The following is a 22,855-nucleotide window of genomic DNA, read 5'->3' on the forward strand; positions in this document are numbered from 1 at the left end:
CCTCCTCTCCCTGACCCCAACCCCTCCTCTCCCTGACCCCAACCCCTTCTCTCCCTAACCCTGCCTCCCACACACACCCCTTCCATCTTCCAGGCACCAGCCAGAGAAGGTTTCTTTCTTAAATGGGAATCTAATGGTGTCATTCCACTACTAAAAATTCTTTACTGGGCTTCCCACTATTTGCAGGATTAAGTCCAAACTTCTCAGAATAGTTTATGAGGCTTTTTACAATTTGGCTCCAAATCTGCCTTTCAGCTCTGGGTCCCACCTCGCTTCCCCATCATTCATCCTTCTCTCTCCCTGTACTGAATATCCTGAGCTCCATGGGATGACTCAGAACAAGGGGCTCTCTCTCTTTAAAAAAAAAAAAAAAAAAAACGTGTTCTGGAAATGTTCAAATGTAGGCAAAAGCAGAGTCCGTGATGTGAGGTGCCGCCGTGTTCCCATTGCCCAGTTCCAGGACAGGCCCAATCTCATCACCTCCACGTCCCCACCCATCCCCGCTCCAAACCTCACACGGGATTATTTTAAAGCAAATCTAAGACACGACGTCCTTTCATCTGAAAATACTTCAGCATGTATTTCTGACAGATGAGGAGGGTCCTTCTTTCTTATTGAAACTCCAAGTTTGTTGCGGGCAGAATAACTGAATTTGTGGTACAGTTTTAATGTGCACATTTAACAAGCCAATGTTTTTAACACACACCCACATCCATACACACACACACACACACACACACACACGGCCCAGTGACTGTGTGTCTACCCTCATTTGGAGAAACCATTGAAGGATCTCTATTTGAGGCCCTTCTTAAATGTGAAGCCTTGGACAGCCCTTCCCTCCCACGGTACCTTCCACTAACTTTTCACCCCTGTGGTTGGCCCTGTTTCCTGAATCCTCCAACCACTTTCACACCTTTGTGCCTTGTGTCCCTTGTGGCCACTTCTGCCTGCAATGTCCTTTCCTCTGCTTGGCAAACTCCTGCATGACCAGCAAAACCCAGTGCAAATGTCCCCTTGTGCACTGTCCACGATACCTCTTCTAACAACCTCCCGTCCTCCACAGGTCACCACTCACTCTTCTTTGCTTCTATAGCATTTTGTCTTCGTAATTCTCCTGAATGTTTATATTTCTGGGTTGACATCATTTGCTTATGGATCTGCTGCCCACGCCAGCCTGGGAACCCTTCGAGGGTAGGGTCTGGGTCCTTTCTGTGTCCCCCAGAGAGGCAGTCTTGTCCCCAAGCGTGGATTCTGGCTTCAGCCTTGCCTGGATGAGCTATTGAATTCAGTCTCGGTGTCTTGTTTGTGAACTCGGGATGCTATTACACTCAGCACTATGACAGGCCTCTCGTGTGGATTCAATGCCCTGTGTCTGTGCAACTACTGCGGCCCGACTGCCACAAGGAGACACTGAACAATTGTGGCCTCTGTCACCGGGTGTCAGCAACGACTCCTCCCTTAAAGGGGCCTCTGAGCCAGAGACATGTCTCACCTCGGCACAAGGCCCCAGTTGTGTTTGGACCCTGGTCGTCTTCCCCTCTGTGAGAGACACTGAAGGTTTCCCGGTTGGTCCTGGGCAGCTGAGCCTGTGGTAAAGGACCATGGACCAGCTCGCCACCTCGAGGCTCCTGCTGCCCCTCACCTCCTGCCCTCATGCAGGAGAGCAGGCCCTGCAAACTCTGCACGCTTCCCTGGGCGCTCCTACACAGAAACTCAGCGCTGTCACTCCGGCTCCTGGCTGGGTCCGAGGGAGTGCCCCTCTCTCCTCGCAGCTTGCAGGGAACTCCTGGCATTCCGCATTCCCTGGGAACCTCAGGTGCCTAGGAAGGCTGGATGTGCCAGGCCAGTTGTGACCCAGGGAAGGTCTTGCAGCTTGGCTTTCAGCCAATCCATTCCCACACATTCACTCGCCAAAGTGAGGGAGACTCCGCCCCCGTTGCGTTCCCTCTACTTTGCAGCTGAGAAGCTGTCCCTGTCCTACCTGGAGGCCCCTTTTCCCAGGAAGACCTCCTCTGACCCAGCCATGCTGCGAACGAGCCCCAAAACAGCCCTCCTCTTCCCAAATCTCTACTCCCTCAGACAGTTGGGAAAAAGAGGCCTGTGTTACATCTCGCCGAACACCGCAGTGATGTTTCACACACTAGGGTGCATTTAAAACTGCTTCATGGGCCGGGCGCGGTGGCTCAAGCCTGTAATCCCAGCACTTTGGGAGGCCGAGATGGGTGGATCACGAGGTCAGGAGATTGAGACCATCCTGGCTAACGCGGTGAAACCCCGTCTCTACTAAAAAATACAAAACACTAGCCGGGCGAGGTCGCGGGCGCCTGTAGTCCCAGCTACTCGGGAGGCTGAGGCAGGAGAATGGCCTAAACCCGGGAGGCGGAGCTTGCAGTGAGCCGAGATCCGGCCACTACACTCCAGCCTGGGTGACACAGCGAGACTCCGTCTCAAAAAAAAGCTGCTTCATGGCCAGCCTCTTAGAACAAGTATGATTCCCTTATTAGAGCGTGCATTCCCTCAAAGCCCACTCCCTAAGCTGAGAGCAGTGGTGTTCCCACCTGGTGACTTTTCCCACCTCCTCCAGAATGAGGCAGAGCTGAATGGAGCCGAGCCCTGCTAATTACTGTGACCCTGTACCCATGTTGTCCCCTCCCTGAATCCATTTCCCCATCTGTAGTTTTCTGGGGTTTTTTTTTTTTTTTTTTTTTTGAGACGGAGTCTTGCTCTGTCACCCAGGCTGGAGTGCGCTGGTGCGATCTCAGCTCACTATAACCTCCGCCTCCCGGGTTCAAGTGATTCTCATGCCTCAGCCTCCCACTGGGAATTCAGGCTCCCGCCACCACGCCTGGCTAATTTTTGTATTTTTAGTAGAGACGGGCTTTCACCATGTTGGCCAGGCTGGTTTTGAACTCCTGACCTTAGGTGATCCACCCGCTTCAGGCTCCCAAAGTGCTGGGATTACAGGGGTGAACCACCCGCACATGGCCCCCCATCTGTAGCTTTCAAAGGGTTCTTGCAAGGATCAAAGGAGTTAAATGCACATCAGCACTCAGCAGAGTGTCCACCACTGTCGGCCCCCAACAGTGGGGGTAATCCTTTAGCTTCCAACCCTTCTTCCCCACTGGCAGCAGTTTTTTGAACATTTGTCTGGAATTTGCAGAATAAAATGTCCCTCGGAGTCAGGGGCTGCTTCCATGGGGCCAGCACAGTATGTGCTTCATAAAATTTTTTTCCAGTGCAGAAGAAAATTTTCCATTCCAGGATGGAAAAAAACTACTTCTGGACTCGGAGGAGGGGGCCCCACTCTTGAGTTTTAAGGCTCAGATTTCATAGTTTCATTTGATAACCTTGAACCTCAGTTTCCTTATTGAATTTCCTTATTGATAAAGTTGAGGCAATGCCTTCTGCCTTTTGCATCTCGTTAATAATAACTACAAATGCAGAATGAAGTGGAGATTGAAGGATGGTTACTAGAAATGGGACCTGCCCACGGTCTCTGCTTCCCAGGCCTCAGGTTCCTCCTCTGTGTGATGAAGGCGCTCTGCTGCTCTGGTGGACCTGTGAGTCCCCACGTCCCCACCTCTGGTCAGACAGGGTTCATCCCCCTGTCCACGCAAGGGGAGACCCCAATATAGTGTAAGGAAGAAGACAGGGAGTCTTGGCAGCTGAAATAACCCTCAAGGGGTCATCAAATCCCTCCAGTGAGTCCATGCAGAGCGTCAGGCAGGAGCTGGAGTGACCCTTGTCCATCTCTCTTTTTGGGCTCAGAGTCAGTATCTCAGGGCTGCCTTCCCTGTTACCCACATATATCCATCTGCTGCAGATACATGGCACACAGGTAGCCCATTAAATCCCTGCCAGCCAGCCTCCACCACAGAAGCCCCGATTCCTCCTGTCAGATGTCACTTTGGAAAGCTGAGAGCAATGGAGTGAGACAGAACAGCAGTTGCAGGAATGCAGTTGGGTTAACAGTAGTAATACCAAAAGCCAGCACTCCCTGTATGCCCAGCTGAGTGCTTTGTGTAGTTTAACTCATTTAAACCCTGAGACAATCTCTGTGGTGCATCCTACTTTTAGCCCTATTCATAAATGCAGAACTTGAAGCACAGAGAAGTGAAGCAACTTGCCCGAGGACACACAGCTCAGCAGTGGTAGAGCTGAGATTCAAGCCCAGGTGGTCTGGCTTCAAAGCCTATAGTTTTAAGTGCTCACTGTGTTCTGCAGCTTCTTCCGTAGATGGAAGGAGGGGTGAAGGAGAGGCTAAAGAAAGCATGGTGCACCCTAGGCAGGGCTGAATTACAGCAAAGACACCAAGAGGGCACCAGTCACCTGGAATGGCAGAGGGTTTGATACAGGGGAGAGGGACGGAACTACTCTAAAAGTAATACTCAATTACTACTACAAATACTGCAAAACTACTCAATACGTAATCATGATGATGGTAACAACAACAGCACCTGACATTTACAGAGCTCTCAGCAATCTGTGTGCCTACATTCCTTCAATGAATCCCGTCAACGAATCCTTACAGAGCACCTACTCCATGCTGGGCAACCAGTGAACCAGATGAACGCTATCCTTGCCCTCACGAAACTCAAATAAACATGGAAATAAATATATCAGGGCAAACCCAACTTTAGCTTTCCTTGTTGGTAGGATTAACTCCAGGCCTCAAAGCTTCCACTCTGAATGGCTTCAAAGTTAGCCATGGCGTAAGAGCCCTTGAAAAATGAAGGTCATTTTCAGAAGGGAGAAGGCAATGGCCTTGTAAGGAGGAGGGAGGGCTAGAGATATTTCTCTCACCTACCCTGCTCATGGTGTCCCGTACCAATATTTATTTATTTATTTATTATTTTATTTATTGTATTGTATTAGTTCATTCTCACATTACTATAAAGGACTACCTGAGACTGGGTAATTTTTTTTTTTTTTTTTAAAAGAGGCTTCATTGACTCACAGTTCCACAGGCTGTACAGGAGGTATGGCTGGGAGGCCTCAGGAAACTTACAATCATGTTGGAAGGGTGAAGGGGAAGCAGGCACATTTGCACATGGCGGCAGGAGAGAGAGAGAGAAGAGGAAGTGCCGTACACTTTTAAACCATCAGCTCTCGTGAGAACTCCCTCACTATCACGAGAACAGCAAGGGAGAAATCTGCCCCCGTGATCTAATCACCTCCCACCAGGTCTCTCCTCCCAACATTGGGAATTACAATTCAACATGAGATTTGGTTGAGGACACAGAGCCAAACCATATCATTTATTTATTTATTTAGGACACAGGGTCTCGCTTTGTCACCCAGGCTGGAGTTCAGTGGTGCAGCTGCTCACTGCAGCCTCCAATTCCTGGGCTCAAGTGATTCTCCCACCTCAGCCTCCCAAGTGGCTGGGACTACAGGCATGTGCCACCATGCCTGGCTAATTTTTTTTTCTTTTGTAGAGACAAGGTCTTACTATGTTGCCCAGGCTGGTCTTTAACTTTTGACCATAAGCAATCCTCCTGCCTTGACCTCCCAAAATGTTGGGATTTCAGGCATGAGCCACCATGCTGGGCCTCCAATATTTCTCTGTACTTTCATCTTTAGCCCCTGAAGCGAAACTGTTTTTCTACTCGCAGCACTTCTGACACTAAATGTGTGGGTTTTCCATACCAAGTGATTATCCAGTTCTCTATGGATACCATCTGGGTGTCCTGCAATTGAATTCAATTCTGACACTAACTAATTGCAGTTAGCATAGATCCCGCAGGTTAAGGGCTCAGTCCCACAAGACCATCTCCCACTTCAGATGCCAGCTGCAAATTTGGATGCCCAGGGTGCCCACACTTCTATCTGACTTGGCTACAAGTTGGAGTTCCCACAACTCCCTACTCATATTTGATAATTTGCTATAACTGCTCACATAATTCAGGAGACACTTATATTTATTGCGTTTTATAAGAGATGTTAGAAAGGATATAAAGAACAGTCAGATAAAGAGGAACATAGGGCAAAATCCAGAAAGATCCCAAGGACAGGAGCTACTGTCACCACGGAGTTGGGGCACACCACCCACCTAGCGCACTGAGGTTTTCAGCAACCCGGAAGCTCTCCAGTTCCGTAGTTGAGGGATTTTTATGGAAGCCTCATCACATAGGCATGAACCATTATTAACTCAATCTCTATCCCTTCTCTCCTTCCCAGAGGATGGAGGGTGGGACTGAAAGATTCAAGCCTCCATCTGGTGACCAGCCCCCATCCTGAAGCTCTCCAGGAGCCCACCAAGAGTGGCCTCATTAGAACAAAAGATGCTCCCAGCACCCCTGTCACTCAGGAAATTACAAGGCTTTTAGGAGCTCTGTCTTAGGAACTGGAAGCACAGACTAAATGCATGTTTCTTACCATGTCACAGCACCCTGAACATTCTTCCTTCTTAGCCCTTCTCTTTATCACCTTGCTCATGGGATGACAAAGTGAGTAAGAATAAGCCAGAAGCAGAGATCTTGCTCACCCCAATAATTGTACAAAAGATCCAGCTCGGCCGGGTGTGGTAGCTCACACCTGTAATCCCAGCACTTTGGGAGGCCGAGGCAGGCAGATCATGAGGTCAGGAGTTCAAGACCAGCCTGGCCAACATAGTGAATCCCCATCTCTACTAAAAGTACAAAAATTAGCCAGGCATGGTAGTGCGCGACTGTAATCCTAGCTACTCGGGAGACTGAGGCAGGAGAATCATTTGAACCCAGGAGGCAGAGGTTGCAGTGAGCTGAGATCGTGCCATCGCACTCCAGCCTGGGCAACAGGGCGAGACTCCGTCCCCAGAAAAAAAAAAAAAACAACTCTAGCTCAAGCCCTCTGCTCTCAAATGGCCGAAGATACAACAGCGGAGGAGACAGAAAAGGTTTCACATGGGATGCGAGACCCTGGTTCACCTGTAAAAATCCTCCTTCTTCCCAAATGTTAAAAATTAATGAGATGCCCAGTTAGGTATAGAAATCATTTCTGATCCAGGGCGTGGCCAAAGTATTACCCATATATTTGAGATTTGCTAGACATTTATTTGCCTTCATGGTCTGCAATCACTGGAAATACATATCCAGGTCATTCTAAAATATATTTAAACGTCAGACACCATCCATACAACAGAATACTGTGTGGCAATAAAAAGGAATGAAGCACTGGTAAATGCTACAACATGGATGAACCTTGAAAACACACAAAGTGGCTGGGCGCGGTGGCTCACACGTGTAATCCCAGCACTTTGGGAGGCCGAGGAGGGCGGATCACCTGAGATCGGGAGTTAGAGACCAGCCTGACCAACATGGAGGAATGCCGTCTCTACTAAAAATACAAAATTAGCCAGGCGTGGTGGCAGGCACCTGTAATCCCAGCTACTCGGGAGGCTGAGGCAGGAAAATCGCTTGAACTCGGGAGGTGGAGGTTGCAGTGAGCCGAGATCGCGCCACTGCGCTCCAGCCTGGGCAACAAGAGCGAAATTCTATCAAAAAAAAAAAAAAAAAAAAAAACACACGCGCACACACACACACAAAGTGAAGGAAACTAGTCACAAAAGGCCACATATTGCATGAGTCCATGTGTCTGAAATGTCCAGAATAGGGAAATCTGTAGAGATAGAAAGTAGAGCATTGGTCATCAGAGGCTGGAAGGGGCTCCAGAGAAATGGGGAATGACTGGTACTATGTACCGGGTTTCTTTTTGAGTGATGAAAATGTTCCAAAATTAGATAGTGTTGATGGCTGCACAATTCTGTGAATAACCTACAAGCACTGAATTGTACATTTCTTTTTTTTGGAGGTGGGGGGATGTGGTGGGGAACAGAATCTCGGTCTGTCACCCAGGCTGGAGTGCAGTGCACGATCTCGGCTCACTGCAACCTCTGCCTCACGGGTTCAAGTGATTATCCTGCCTCAGTCTCCAGAGTTGCTGGGATTACAGGCGCCCGCCAACACACCCGGCTAATTTTTGTATTTTTAGTAGAGACAGGGTTTCACCATATTGCCCAGGCTGGTCTCGAACTCCTGACCTTGTGATCTGCCTGCCTCGGCCTCCCAAAGTGCTGGGACCAGGCATGAGCCACCACACCTGGTCTGAATTGTACATTCTTTTATGACTAGTTTCCTTCACATTTCTAAAAGAGTGAATTTTATGGTATGTGAATTGTATCTCAATAAACTTGTAAAATAACAGCTGTAAACAGTTTAAAAATGCAGGCACCATCTCTGCAGCTGTAGTGGGTCAGATTTCACTGAATTACATAAAAAGGTTATGCAAGATTTACAGAATAAAAACCAGGCAGAGGTCAAGTGCAGCGGCTACACCTGTAATCCCAATACTTTGAGGGGCTGAGGTGGGAAGGTTGCTTAAGCCTCAGAGTTTGAGGCCAGCCTGGACCACAAAGCGAGACCCTGTCTCCTCAAAAAACACTCTTCTTTCTTTTTTCTTTTTTTTTTTTTTAATTAGCTGGGCATGGTGGCACATGCTTGTAGTCCCAGCTCTACTGGAGAGGCTGAGGCAGAAGGATTACTTGAGTACAGGAGTTTGAGATTACAGCGAACTATGATCATGCCACTGTACTCCAGCCTGGGCAACAGAGAAAGACCCTGTCTCTTAAAAAAAAAAAACAAAACACCAGGCAGGGTGTCATCACTAGAGTTTAAGTATATTTCTACACAGGTGAATAAATACATAGAATCATTATTTATATAAGGAATATCAGATAAATTCATTATTCAATTTAATGATAACATTTATTTATTTATTTATTTATTTATTTATTTATTTATTTATTTTTATTTATTTATTTATTGAGACAGAGTCTCGCTCTGTCACCCAGGCTGGAGCACAGTGGCGCGATCTTGGCTCACTGAAAGCTCTGCCTCCCAGGTTCACGCCATTCTCCTGCCTCAGCCTCCAGAGTAGCTGGGACTACAGGCGCCCGCCACCACGCCCGGCTAATTATTTTTTGTATTTTTAGTAGAGACGGGGTTTCACCGTGTTAGCCGGCGTGGTCTCAATCTCCTGACCTCGTGATCCACCTGCCTTGGCCTCCCAAAGTGCTGGGATTACAGGCGTGAGCCACCGCGCTCAGCCCAATTTAATAACTCTAAAAATAATTTCAAAGCAGATATTTTTACAATAAATAGTACAAAAAGGAAAACTTTTAAAAAGAGAAGAAAAAAAGAGCAATGGCCATCGCTGTATCAAGTACCCATTTGAAGGAGGGGGAGTTGTACTGATTTTTTTAACTGCGTGTCAGTTTAAATTATCCCCAAAGAATTTCTGGCTAGGATCCAGATACCTATAACACATATTTTACATGAAAACTCAAATCTTCACAACAACCTTGGTCTGGGGTGTGCTTATTCCCATTTGTAGATAAAGCAGCTGAGACTGGAAAGACTAAGAAACTTGCCAGGGGTATCCCCATAGGAACTGACACTAACGATATTCAAACGCAAGTCCGCCTGGCTTCAAAGCCTACCTTCTCTCTTCCAGCTAATTTCATGGCACCGCACAAATGGTTTCTCGGAACCAGATGAAATGCCTTTGCCTACAGCCCCAAGCAAACAAATATTTCTTCTATGCAATACCAAGACAACAGTACTTTTAAACAAAAGCTTACATTTATCTTTAATCTTAAGACATTATATGTGTGAACATCAACTGAAGCGAAGAAATGTGGATACTGAAGTCATTGTTATTTAACTATTTTCTGAAGTAACTAAGAAGAACAGTAATTCCCATATTAAGGATCATCTGACTTGGGCTGGGCGCAGTGGCTCGCGCCTGTAATCCCAACACTTTGGGAAGCCGAAGCGGGTGGATCATTTGAGGTCAGGAGTTCGAGACCACCCTGGCCAATGTGGCAAAACCCCACCTCTACTAAAAATACAAAAAAATTAGCTGGGCGTGGTGGCTAATTGAGATTATTGGTCACTGCCTTTAGTGACCAATTGGAGATTATTGGACCACTGCCATTGGTCTCTTTGCCTTTATTTCTGTGTATGTAAAACCCCAGCTACTCAGGAAGCTGAGGTGGGGGAATCGCTTGAACCCAGGAGATGGAGGTTGCAGTGAGCGGAGATCACACCACTGCACTCTAGCCTGGGTGACAGACCGAGACTCCATCTAAAAATAATTTTTTAAAAGGGTCATCTGACTTGAAAGGGGTGCTTTTCCCCATCTACAGATGCAGCTGGAAGGAGACTGTCAAAAAAAATAAATTATAGCAACAAGCCCCGAGGGTTTGCAATCCTGCGGCTCGTGTATCCATGGGGCTCAGGGTGGTCTTCGCTTCCCAGTCATTTAAGGTCACTCAGACCCTCCCCAGAGCCACAGTTTGCTGGGGATGTTGTCTGCATGGTGACTGTCACCCAGGAGGATCCTCGTGGGCGACTGAGCCTGTTCTATGCTATAAACATCACACAGGCAAGAACAAGAAAAGCAGACAAATACTGCCATCCTATCAGTTTGTTTATTTTTGACTATTCCGTTTCTCAGGGAAACAGGAAATGTAAGAGAATGGAATATTTGTTTTTTGGTAGGACAGGTTTCGTTTCATTTTTCTGAATATGCTACCGGTATTTTTCTAAGACACACTAAAGGTGGAATGAGGTGATGCAGGGAGCTCAGAGGTGGGATTAGAAGACCAGAGAGGTCCGCGCTGGGCAGGGAGACCACAGACATCACTCTGCAAACATCTCCTGGGCCCTCCTGTGTACCTGACCGGGGTCAGGACAGGTATAAGGATGAAGAAGGCAGGCAGGATCTCTATCTTGAGCACCTGGGTGGGTGGTGGCAGCGTTTACTAAGGTTGGGGTACAGGAAGAGAAGAGAACATTTTTGATGGGAATTCATGCAGCTGTTTGGAAATGTTGAGTTGCAAGATCTGCAGCAGCACCTGGTGGCCGGGGTCAGGAGGCAGGTTTGTCATTCAGGAGAGGCCTGAGGGTTCAATGTTGAGTAGCCACAGACACTGCCCCACCCTTCATGTGGAGTCAGACATTCCTCAACAATCACGCAGATCCATTTAAAATGACTAAGAAAGAAGAAGAGATGAGTAGGCTGTGACATAGGCCGTGAGATGCAAGCCAGCTGCTTGGGGAGGTGACATTGGAACTGACTTCTGAAGCATGCAGAAGAGTTGGCTGAATGAAGAGAAGCACGGAGAGACTTCGCTGCAGGCAATAAAAACAGCATATGCAAAGGCCCTGTGGCCAGAGGGAACAGCATTAGTATCCTGGCTGGGGAGAAAGCCAGTGAGCCTTGGACAGAGAGGCTGATGCGGGGAGTGTGGGTAAGATGGTTTGGAGCAGAAGGCAGGGGTCAGACCACACAGAGCCCTGTAAGCCGTGAGGTTTTGTCTTAACATATTTGCGTTTCCATGTTTCACTCCTCTACGTAGATTTGTCACAACATGGCAGAATTACAGAAGAGATGCAAAGGTCATCTTGTCTGTGCTCCTTCTCCTGATGGGAGTGTCTCTATGTGCCGTGCTTAAGATTCCAAGGAGAGTCTGTCAGATGCTACACACCGAGGTTAAGCTTTGTGAAGCAGCTGTGGGGATGCCCCTGTGCTCTCTGTTGCATGAGTCTGTTTTAAATGTTGACCACAAACCCCATTTCCGGACTGCCCCATTTCTGTCAAAGGCTTCGTAACGTGCTCCCTGCTCACAACCTAGGCCTCAGGCTTCCTTCCCTTCCTGCTTCCAAGGAATAACAGATCAGCCTTTGACGTCCCCCGGCCCACCCTTGCTGCCGTGCCCCTGAGATCATAGATGTGGAAGAGATGAGAGCAAGGACAGACTGCTGTCCTACGCCAGGCCAGGCCCTGGGCATCCTCTAAGTTCATTTGCGCCTCTCCACTAGCAACAACCGTCCAGTGACCAACTCCTCAGTGATCAAAATCTATCATAATGTCCATTCCTCCCATCAATCTGGCGGGATTCAAGTGATCTTCCTATTTGAGGCATGAGGAAACTGAGTCACAGAGGGGTCAGTGACTTGCCCAAGGGCTCACAGCTGTAAATGTGGGAGCCAGAAGTGAACTGGCGTCCTTCTACCACTGTTCATGCTGCTGCCACCTTGCCTTGCCCTGCCGGGTGACGACAGCAGCCAGTCTTGTCCTAACAGGTCTGCTGGCCTCCACCCACGTGCTCCAGTTCTGGGCGCAGGGGAAGTGCTGGATGATCAGAGTAGTCCAAAGGAGGTACCATGCTGGAGGGAGCAGGGGCAGGCGGGTCTGGCTGAATCCTAGCTTCTCCACTTTCTTGCTGAGTGATCTTAGGCCAGAAACTTCAGCTCTCTTTGCCTTTATTTCTGTGTATGTAAAATGGAATAAAGATAGGAGCTACCTCATAGAAGAAGTGTCAAGAGGCTTACGTGGGGCGATATATAAAGTGCTTAGCCCCATGCCTGGCACACACTAAGGGCTCAAGAGATACGAGCTGTTGTTTCCGCAGCCTCCCGAGAACTCTTCCTAAAGCCTGCTCTACAGGTGTCTACCCCACTGCATCCAAACCCTTGACGGTTGCCTGATATCCATGAAACACAGTTCAAACTCCTACCTCTGGTGCCAGGCACCTCACAAGCTTGCCATTCCTGATCTGTCCACCCTAATTCCAGCTGCATCCCGAACAAACCTTCCACTCGTATCAACCTTACCCACTCTTTGCCCCCACATTCCTCCTGACTCTGCCTGTTTGCATATGACTTTTCCCACGTGTCACGGAAGACTTTGTCTAACAGCCATTCAACAAACACGCTTACTGTGTGCTGGGCCTTGTGGAGAGTCGAGAGATGCAGTGGTAAACCAAACAGCAAAGGTTCCTGTCCTCAGATCACCTACGGGGAGTGGAGAAACAAGACAGTTGAAAAAAAGATGAACGTATAATTCTAAATGGTGTCCAGAGCTAGGAAAAGAGAACTCTCAGAGTGAGATAGAGAAGATAACAGGAAGCACCTACTGGAGACCAGTGGCCAGGGAGGGCGACAGAATTTCAACGGAGACATGAGTATGAGACGGGACTGGCCTAGAAAAGACTGTGAGGAAGGGTCTCTCAGGGAAAAGGGGAACAGCATATGCAAAGACCGTGGCCGGAGGGAGTGCGGCACATTCAGTAAAGAACTGAAAGGCCAGTGGGCTGGAACGTAACTGGGAGGTAGGAGTTGGGCTGAGGAAGAGGAGGGAGACACAGGAGATGAAACAGAAGGCATGGGGGAGAGCTGGATCAGGCAGAGCCTTGGAGGCAGGAAATGGAGGCCAGCTCCTCCTGGAAGCCTTCCCAGACCTCAGTCCTTGATTTCCTCCTCCAGATTCTTCTCGATCTTGATTTTCCCATCACTTGCGTAGGACCAGACTCTGCCTATGTAAATGTCCAGAGTCAAGAACATAGGAGGAGTTGCCTCCTTTGGTGGGAGGCTGCACGGGTCACTCCAAAGTCCTGGTTCTCTGACTCTGTGACTTGAGGATGCGGCTGTGACAGGGCTGCCCTGGGCTTCCACTCCTGTCTCTATCGTCCCAAGGGAACACCCAGCATGGGCACTGGGCTACCCCCACTTATTTTGGTTTCTTTGGGTTCTTTTGAATAAAGCCCTTATCTGGGTGGGATCTCTGTTTTCCAAAATCGGTCTGCCCCTTCTGACAGGATGTCAGGCCTCTTACGCCACTGGGCAGTGCTTCACTCTGGAGTGCCCAGGGCATGTGAGCGGAACAGGGAGCCTGTGAGAGGCTGATGCAGACCTCGGCATCCCCAGGGGAACTAAATAAAGCTATTGTTGGGAAGGGAAGAGAGAAAATAGCCAGCAAGATGTTTTTTGTCCTCTGTGACCTGTCTGTGTTTGGGGAGGGGCTGGCATGTTGCAAAGGGGTAGAAGTGGGAATGGCCTTCGACACCCATTTGAACAGCTTGGGAAGTGGGGGGTGGCAAGAGGACAGCAGGGCAGCGGCACCATCTTCACTGTCTGACTTCAGGCAAAGGGCTGTGTTTTCTTCCTTTCTCCCTTTCTCTCTCTCTCTCTCTCTCTCTCTCTCTTTCTTTCTTTCTTTTCTTTCTTTTTCTCTCTCTGTCGCCCAGGCTGGAGTGCAGTGGCGTAATCTTGGCTCGCTGCAAGCTCTGCCTCCCAGGTGCACGCCATTCTCCTGCCTCAGCCTCCTGAGTAGCTGGAACTACAGGCGCCTGCCACCACACCCGGCTGTTTTTTTATTTTTTTGTATTTTTAGCAGAGACGAGGTTTCACCGTGTTAACTAGGATGGTCTCGATCTCCTGACCTTGTGACCCGCCCGCCTCGGCCTCCCAAAATGCTGGAATTACAGGCGTGAGCCACCGCACCCGGCCAGCGCTGTGTTTTCTTATGTATAACATGGGGGAGGGAAAGGATGCTACCATCCATAAAGTGCCTGGTCCCATTCCTGGCCCTTACATGACAGTAAATATAGTCATTTTAGCCTGGAGGTATTATGGTGGGTGATTCACCCCGTACGCAATGCCGTGGCATCCTCTTTCATTTCTTGAGCTCTAACAACTGACTTTAGAAACTGAAGCCTGGGCGACAGAGAGAGACTCCGTCAAAAAAAAAAAAAAAAAAAAAAGAATGCAAATTCTGCTGGTTCTCCCTTTAAAAATCTCCTCGTCTGGCCTGGAGGAATTAAAACACTAGCTCATAAGGACATGTGTACAAAAATGTTTAATGAGCTCTTGTTTAGAGTAGCAGAGAGAGAATGAATAACACAAATGTCTATTAATAGGAAACCAGTGCATGTGTACATGTGTAGATGGTGCAGCTATTAAAACTATCAGGATTGGCCAGGCACGGTGGCTCACACCTGTAATCCCAGCACTTTGGGAGGCCGAGGCGGGTGGATCACGAGCTCAGGAGATTGAGACCATCCTGGCTAACAGGGTGAAATCCTGTCTCTACTAAAAATACAAAAAATTAGCTAGGCGTGGTGGCGGGCACCTGTAGTCCCTGCTACTCTGGAGGCTGAGGCAGGAGAATGGCGCGAACCCGGGAGGCGGAGCTTGCAGTGAGCCGAGATCTCGCCACTGCACTCCAGCCTGGGCGACAAAACGAGACTCCGTCTCAAAATAAAGAAGTAAATCAGGGGCTTCAACTGTCTAGGCAATGTTTTATTTCTTAAGCAAGCTGATGTCCATAGTATTGCTGTTTAAGGCTTTTTCTATATGTGAAATATTTCATAATTATTAAATAAGTTAACAAGTAATAACCACCAGGAGTATTCTCATCACATAATATTAAGTGGAAAGAGCAGGAAACAAGATTGGATATCCACTATACTCCCAATTTTGTAAAAACATAACAAATCAAGGGAAACTTAAATATAGATTTTTTTTAAAGAGCAGCAGATAATAAACCAAAACTGTTAGAAGTCTGAGGATGATTTTTATTGACTTCTTTATACTTAAGGTAATTGATATCTATATCAATCAATAAGGTAATTGATGAGGTTCTTTCAATTAATCTTATCTTATTTTCCAAAGTTTTTTTTTTTTTTTTTTTTTTTTGAGACGGAGTCTCGCTCTCTCTCCCAGGCTGGAGTGCAGTGGCGCGATCTCGGCTCACTGCAAGCTCCGCCTCCCGGGTTCATGCCATTCTCCTGCCTCAGCCTCCCAAGTAGCTGGGACTATTTTCCAAAATTTTTATATTGAGTACTTATTGCTTTTGGAATCAAAATCAAATGTTGCTGTTTTTTTAAACATGTATGTATTCACCATAGACACCAGGGTATGGTAAGTTTTAGCCTGAAATCAAGAAAAAAAAAATTATGGCCGGGCGCAGGTGCTTCTGGGGCTGGAATCCCAGCACTTTGGGAGGGTGAGGCAGGGGGATCACCTGAGGTCAGGAGTTCAAGATCAGCCTGACCAATATGGCAAAACCCTGTCTCTACTAAAAATACAAAAATTAGCCAGGCATGGTAACACATGCCTGTAATTCCTACTAATCAGGAGGATGAGGCAGGAGAATTGCTTGAACCCAGGAGGCAGAGATTGCAGTGGGCCAAGATCGTGCCACTGCACTTCAGCCTGGGTGACAGAGTGAGACTCTGTCTCAAAAAAAAAAAAAAAATTATTTAAAGTCTACTGCAGGCCACTCTAGTGCTAGACTTTAAAAGGGAACTGTTCTCACCAAGCTGGGAGTCTGACAGACCCAAGTTCAAGTCCCAGCTCCACCCCTTCCCAGCAACTGACTTGAGTCTCGATTTTCTTATCTGTAAAATGGTGATTAAAATACTTTCTCTGGTTGCCTCTTGAGGCCAGTGTGGGGGTAAAATGAGATGAAGGCTACAGAATGGCTTCGTGATGCACAGGCAGCCTTCTGCAGAGGCTCAGCAGCTACTACAGGATAGACCAGGCAGGAGACATCAAGAGGACAAGGCTGGGTTCCTTTGGTGCCCACAGTGTAAGAGGACAGACAATGCTGTCCACGGACAGCCAAGGAGAGGGGGTCAGGATGGCCCCAGCTAGGAATGGTCCACTTGGAAGGAAGTGATGTTATTAGTACATAACTGGGAGGGATAACCTTTGGCCTCAAGCAATGCAAAATGTACTTCTAGAAACTGAGAAAACACTCTCAAAAAATGTACGAACAACATGAAAGGGGGAAAGCAAAGCTCAGACCTGAGTCCTGGCTTCCTGGCTCCCTGGTTAAGTGATGGTGGCTGTGGGAAGTACACAATCCTCCCAGCCCAACTGTCTCACTTGTGTCGGAGGGAGGAGCGTGCACGCCTCCTACGTCTGCTAAGAGGCCTGACTGAAGGACAGATTCAGTATCGAGCACCTTCCTTGGATCAGGCCGTGTTCTAGGACCTGGGGGTAAAGCAGGGAACCCACCAGGCAAGGATGCTGTCCTCAAGTGTGGCTCCCTAAGGGATGTGACACAGAGCAGTTGCTCAGCATGGAGCCTACATGGTGCAGTCAATAAATGCTTGTGCCAGAGGCAGGCATGGCTACTATGGTTAAGCAGCCTTGTATGGTGGCCTGGGGAGGCTTAGGGGAAGTAATGAAAGTTTTCAGGTGGTTGAAGTGTTCTTTGAAAGAATAATGGGCCTGGTGCAGTGGCTCACGCCTGTAATCCCAGCACTTTGGGAGGCCAAGGCAGGCGAAACGCTTGAGGTCAGGAGTTCGAGACCAGCCTGGCCAACATGGTGAAACCCCATCTCTACTAAAAATACAAAAATTAGCCAGGCATGGTGGCAGGTACCTGTAATCCAAGTTACTTGGGAGGCTGAGGCAGGAGAATCGCTTGAACCCTGGAGGCGGAGGTTGCAGTGAGCCGAGATCGCGCCATTGCACTCCAGCCTGGGCAACAAGAGCAACACTTCATCTCAAAAAAATAAATAAATAAAATAATGTAAGACAGGACTATGCTAGGAATCATTAAGCTGCCATTCACTAAGTGCCACACATGTAATAACTCAATCTTCCCAGCAACCCCATGGGATACTATTATTATGATCTTCATTTAACAAATGAGGAAACAGAGGCACGGGTCAGTGCAGTGACTTGCCTGAAGTTGCATAGCGGTAAAGCCAAGATTGGAAACCAGTCGGTTTGTCCTACTCCATTGTCTGCAGCTTGGTGGGTGCCCGAGACAAGCTGGTCTTAAGAGCTCAGAGCTTCCTTTGGAAGCCAAAAGCACTGACACTGAGAGTGTCTGGGCCATGGCCGGGTGACCATCTGTCAAAGCATTCTTATGGGGATTCCCGACCATATCAGATGAATGGATATTTCTATGGAACAAACAGCGCCCAGAGCCTTGGTGGCAATGCTCTGAGATGCTAAGAGTGACTTCTTCTTGTCTCTTTCAGGTCACAGCCCCACATTTCCCGGTGGTGGTCAAGCTAGGACATGCCCACGCTGGAATGGGAAAGGTATGAGAAACAACCCTTCTACTCACAGTGGACACAGCTAGAGATTCCCCAGACTCTCTGTTCCTCTCTCCCTCTGTGCCCCGTCAACCCCTTAGCACAAGCACCCAGAACAGAGTGTTAAAAAGAATCCACGGTACATCTCCCTCCCCTCCCAGCCCACCTTCCTCGGAGCTCCTGGTGCACAGAACATTTCTCCAGTTCGGTCCATCCTTGCCAAACCCTACCTGGAATTGCTAACTAATCATTCTCTGTGATTGCGACTGAAGAGAAAGGGATGTAGAGCATTTTATTGACTGTAATTCTTTTGTGGGGGGTTGTTGCCATCATCTCCACAGCCTTGTTGTAAGCCCATGTCTTACCTCTTTATTGCTGTATTAGTCCGTTCTCACACTGCTATAAAGAAATACCTGAAACGGGGTAATTTTAAAGAAAAGAGGTTTAATTGGCCCATGGTTCCACAGGCTGTACAGGAAGCATGGCTGGGGAGACCTCAGGAAACTTACAATTGTGGCAGAAGGCAAAAGGGAAGCAGGCCTGTCTTACACAGCTGGAGCAGGAGAAAGAGAGAGAAGGGGGAGGTGCTACACATTTTATTTTGTTTTTGAGACAGAGCCTCACTCTGTCACCTAGGCTGGAGTGCAGTAGCTTGATCTCGCCTCACTGCCACCTCCACCTCCCAGGTTAAAGTGATTCTCATGCCTCAGCCTCCCGAGTAGCTGGGACTACAGGTGCGTGCCACCACACCCGGCTAATTTTTGTATTTTTAGTAGAGACTGGGTTTCATCATGTTGGCCAGGCTGGTCTCAAACTCCTGACCTCAAGTGATCCACCCATCATGGCCTCCCAAAGTGTTGGGATTAAAGGCCTGAGCTACTACACCCAGTTACACACTGTTTAAAAGTGCTACACACTTTTGAACAACCAGATCTCATGAGAACTCACTGTTACAAGAACAGCAAGGGGAAAATCCGCCCCCATGATCTAATCACCTCCCAACAGGCCCCTCTTCCAACAATGGGGATTATAATTTGACATGAGATTTGCGTGGGGACCCAAATCCAAACCACATCAATCACTATAGGACTGACACCTAGAAAATGACAAACACATCTGGCTCCATGGAAGAAACCACCAGAGTCAGTTAACTGCAAAAGTCAATAATATACTATATTTCACACAGTCACACGTAACATCCTGACAAACTGTATTGGTCAGACTGTTTCAGTTGCAAGTGCCAAAACGTTCAGGATATTAGGATGTCTGAGATAGTTCTTGGTAGATTCGAGCAGAGCTGGATCCAGGAGTTCAAATGAAATAGAGCCTGATCTCCCTCTTTATCTCTTGACTCTGTTCATCTCTACTTGGCATTTTCTTCAGATGGTCTAAATGGCTGTGAGCCACCCAACCTGGTCCCTAAGCTCACCATCTCTAAGGGATAAAGACCCTCTTTTTGTCCAGCACCTCTGTATCTAATCCCATGGAACCTTGTTTGGATCAATGTGCTTGGCCTCAACAATGGGATGTGGAGATGGTTTAGCCCCAGTCAAACCATATGCATCCGAGTCCCACAGGAAAGGGGGCATTGGGTCTCCTACAGTTTGCCTCTCAAGCCTCTGGCTCCAAAGCAAGTGGGAACATGTGGATCTCAGTACCTGCCGCTCACATTGGAGGGGACTTGAGCGCAGACACAATGCCTAACACCAGTGGATTCTAGATACAGTACAGCTGGAGCTAAACAATGTGGGACCAAGTAGACACCTTGCTTTGAGTAGGCCCACCCAGACATGAATAATTCTTCACCTCACACCTATAGTCATCCCCACCCTGCTGTGCCTTCTGTATGTCTAAACTCCACTCCCTTCAGGCAGTCTAAAAAGGAATGGGTCAGCCGGGCATGGTGGCTCACGCCTGTAATCCCAGAACTTCGGGAGGCCAAAGAGGGCAGATCACCTGATGTCGGGAGTTAGAGACCAGCCTGACCAACATGGAAAAACCTTGTCTCTGCTAAAAGTACAAAAATTAGCCAGGCATGGTGGCACATGCCTGTAATCCCAGCTACTTGGGAAGCTGCAGCAGGAGAATCTCTTGAACCCGGGAGGTGGAGGTTGCGGTGAGCCGAGATCATGCCATTCATTGCACTCCAGCCTGGGCAACAAGAGTGAAACTGAATCTCAAAAAAAAAAAAAACGAATGGATCCGGCAGGTCAGGGCATGGCCCACAGCTTGGACATCTGCATAAACTTGAGCGAGTTACCATCTAACTTCTCCTGTTTCCCTCATCAGTCAAACGATAATTCTAATAACTACCTTTTAAAAAGAGTCCTCGCTTCAGAATATATCTCTCTAGAAAGTACACAACTTGAGGGCAGGAAGTTCTGCCTGTTTTTCCACTGCTGCATCCCAGGGCCCTGAGTGGCACCCGGTACACAAGAGCCCCCTTGTCCTACTTCTTGCTTGGGTGGATGAATGAATGAACCCCTCTTTAGCCATCATCCTATGTCTGCCTCCCAATTCCCTCGCCTCCCACGCCCTCTTCCACCCCTGCATGTGGCTCCAGCCCCCTTCACTCCACTACAGCTGTCCTCTCAGTGGTCTCCAGTGATCCACTGTTGCTAATTCAGTGGGCACTTTTCTGTCCTTATTGGAATCTCCCTCTCTCTATCATTTAATGTGGCTGGCCATCCCTCTGTCCCAAACTCTCTTTATAGTGGCCTCTGGTGCTTGCTCCTTTTCTGGCTTTCCTCCTTTCTGTCTCTGGCCACTCCTTCTTCATCTCCTTCAAGAACTTTTCTTCTTGCATCATCCCTAACCATGGCTATTCCATCTGCACACCATCCCTGAGTGCTCTTGTCAACTATCTCAGCTTCAGCTACCATCTGCATGCCAGCAGACTCCCGAGTTGCCTTTTTCCTTCCCAGAGCACGAAGCTCTTATATCCAGTTATCTCCCCGACGTCTCTATTTTGTCTCCCATGGAAACCTCAGACTCTAAACATCCCAGACCAGGCTCAGCATCTTCCCAGACACCCTCACCTCCCTCCTTCTCCTCCTCCTCCTTCCTCCTGTGACCTCCATCTCTGCAGCAGGAACCACCAGTCATTCGGTTGCCTCAAAACAGAAATCTGAGAGTCATCTCCCCCTCCTCCATGTCCAAATAGTCTCCAAGTCTTGTCAGTTGCCCCTTGTTAATGTTTCTCTGACCTGTATCTTTCTCTCCACCCACTGCCACCATTTTGGACAGCTCTGGTAAAGTCAAAGCATTCCCAAGAATTAAACTCTGTGCCTAAAGCTTAAAATAATCCCCAAATGACATAAAAAGAAGGAAATACTTAAAGAGATGAGAAACTCAGGTCCAGAAGGGCCTCCCAAAACATGGAAAGGAGGGGGCACTCCAAGGATTAAAAAAAAATGACGCAGACCGGAATAAACTGAGGTTTGCAAAAATGCTGAGATCAAGGGAAAAGGACTTTTCTCCTTATGTTTGGAATGAGAAAACTTGCAGGAGCAGTCTAGACCAAGTTGACGAGGCAAATGATGTTATATTCATAGCTGAGAGAGAGAAATACAAAGCTGGTACCTCCTGTGGTACATTTACTATCTCTTGAGAGTGAAGATTGTCCTCCTGGAGACAAGCAAAGAGAACATTGCTAGAAGAAAGCTGGTAAGGAGGCTGTCAATGAGCTCAGTGTTGCTTGAAATCTACCCAGGCCCTCATGGATGGAATTGCTGGCCTATCTCAAACTATACTTCACTCCCTTGTTCTTTTATACTTATGGTGCCTACTCTATGCTGAGAATCAGAAAATCAATAGGACCCAGTCCCTGTCCTCAAGGAATTGGAGAGACAGTCGCATAAATATGCATAATGTGTTGTTGGGGGCCTGGTAGAAGGCTGTGCAGAGGGTATGAGGCTTAGAGGAAAGAACTTAATTCCACCTAGATGGAAAAGGCATCCTAGGAGAATTGAGGCTTGATTTAGAAAGACAAGTGCATGGCCTTCATTGGTGCTGGTGATTAAGAGCATGCCCAGGAAAGGAGAAAACTCAACTAGGAAGAGGAAACCTGGCATCAGGGAAACTGCATGCGGTTGGGTGTGCATGGAGATTTAAGAAATCCTAACAAACAAAAAAGAGTAGAAGACAAGAGATGGAACAATTACCCCCTTGTATTAAAACAAACAAACAAAAAAAAATAGTGGACCTCATGAGAAACAGAAATCAAAATATAGTGAAACTCTTATGCCATTTTGGGAGTGCTTAAACAGTGGTCCATATTCATGGGGCTACCATAAGTTCCTTAGAAGTCAGTCAGGTTAGACAAGTGGTTGAGAGGAAAATGATCTGCCCCCCGGTGGGAGGCATTTGGACGTGTCTGGAGGAAATTTTATTTGTCATAACTTGGGAATGGTGAGGGTGTAGTACTGATACCTACCAGGTAGAAGCCAGAAGTGCTGTAAACATTCACAGTACATAAGACAGCTTCCCATGACAAAGAATGGTACTGCCTCAAAATGTCAATACAGTCGATCCCACTTATCTGCTGGCAATACATTCCAAGACCCCCAGTGGATTCCTGAAACCACAGATAGTTCTGAATCATCCTGTTTATTCCTCTATATGCCTATGATAAAGTTTAATGTATAAATTAGGCACAGTGCCCTTGAACTTTGGGGCCACTATGAAGTAAAATAACAGTTACTTGAACATTCCGTGAAAACGGATCCGGTAACTGAGATGGCTCCTACGTGGCTAACGGGTGGGTGGCGTATACAGCACGGACGTGCTGGACACAGCAATGATTCACGTCCCAGGCAGAATGGAGCTGGGTGGTACAAGATTTCATCACGCTACTCAGGATGGTGCGCACTTTAAAACGTCGGAATTGTTTATTTCTGGAATGTTCCATTTAATGTATTTGGACCGCAGTTGACCGTGGGTAACCGAAACCACAGATAAGAAGGGACTACT

General features: G+C 47.9%; 1 protein-coding gene across 1 annotated transcript in view; it reads left to right on the forward strand.

The window, feature by feature from the left end:
• Window positions 1–22,855, forward strand: part of SYN3 (synapsin III) — a 548,862-nt gene that overhangs the window by 445,606 nt on the left and 80,401 nt on the right. The window contains exon 7 of the mRNA XM_023189045.3: window positions 17,828–17,890. Coding sequence (XP_023044813.1) covers window positions 17,828–17,890 — 63 coding nt within the window. The remainder of the gene's footprint in view (window positions 1–17,827; window positions 17,891–22,855) is intronic.

This window comes from Piliocolobus tephrosceles, chromosome 19 (assembly GCF_002776525.5).
Source record: "Piliocolobus tephrosceles isolate RC106 chromosome 19, ASM277652v3, whole genome shotgun sequence".
NCBI classification, from domain to species: domain Eukaryota; kingdom Metazoa; phylum Chordata; class Mammalia; order Primates; family Cercopithecidae; genus Piliocolobus; species Piliocolobus tephrosceles.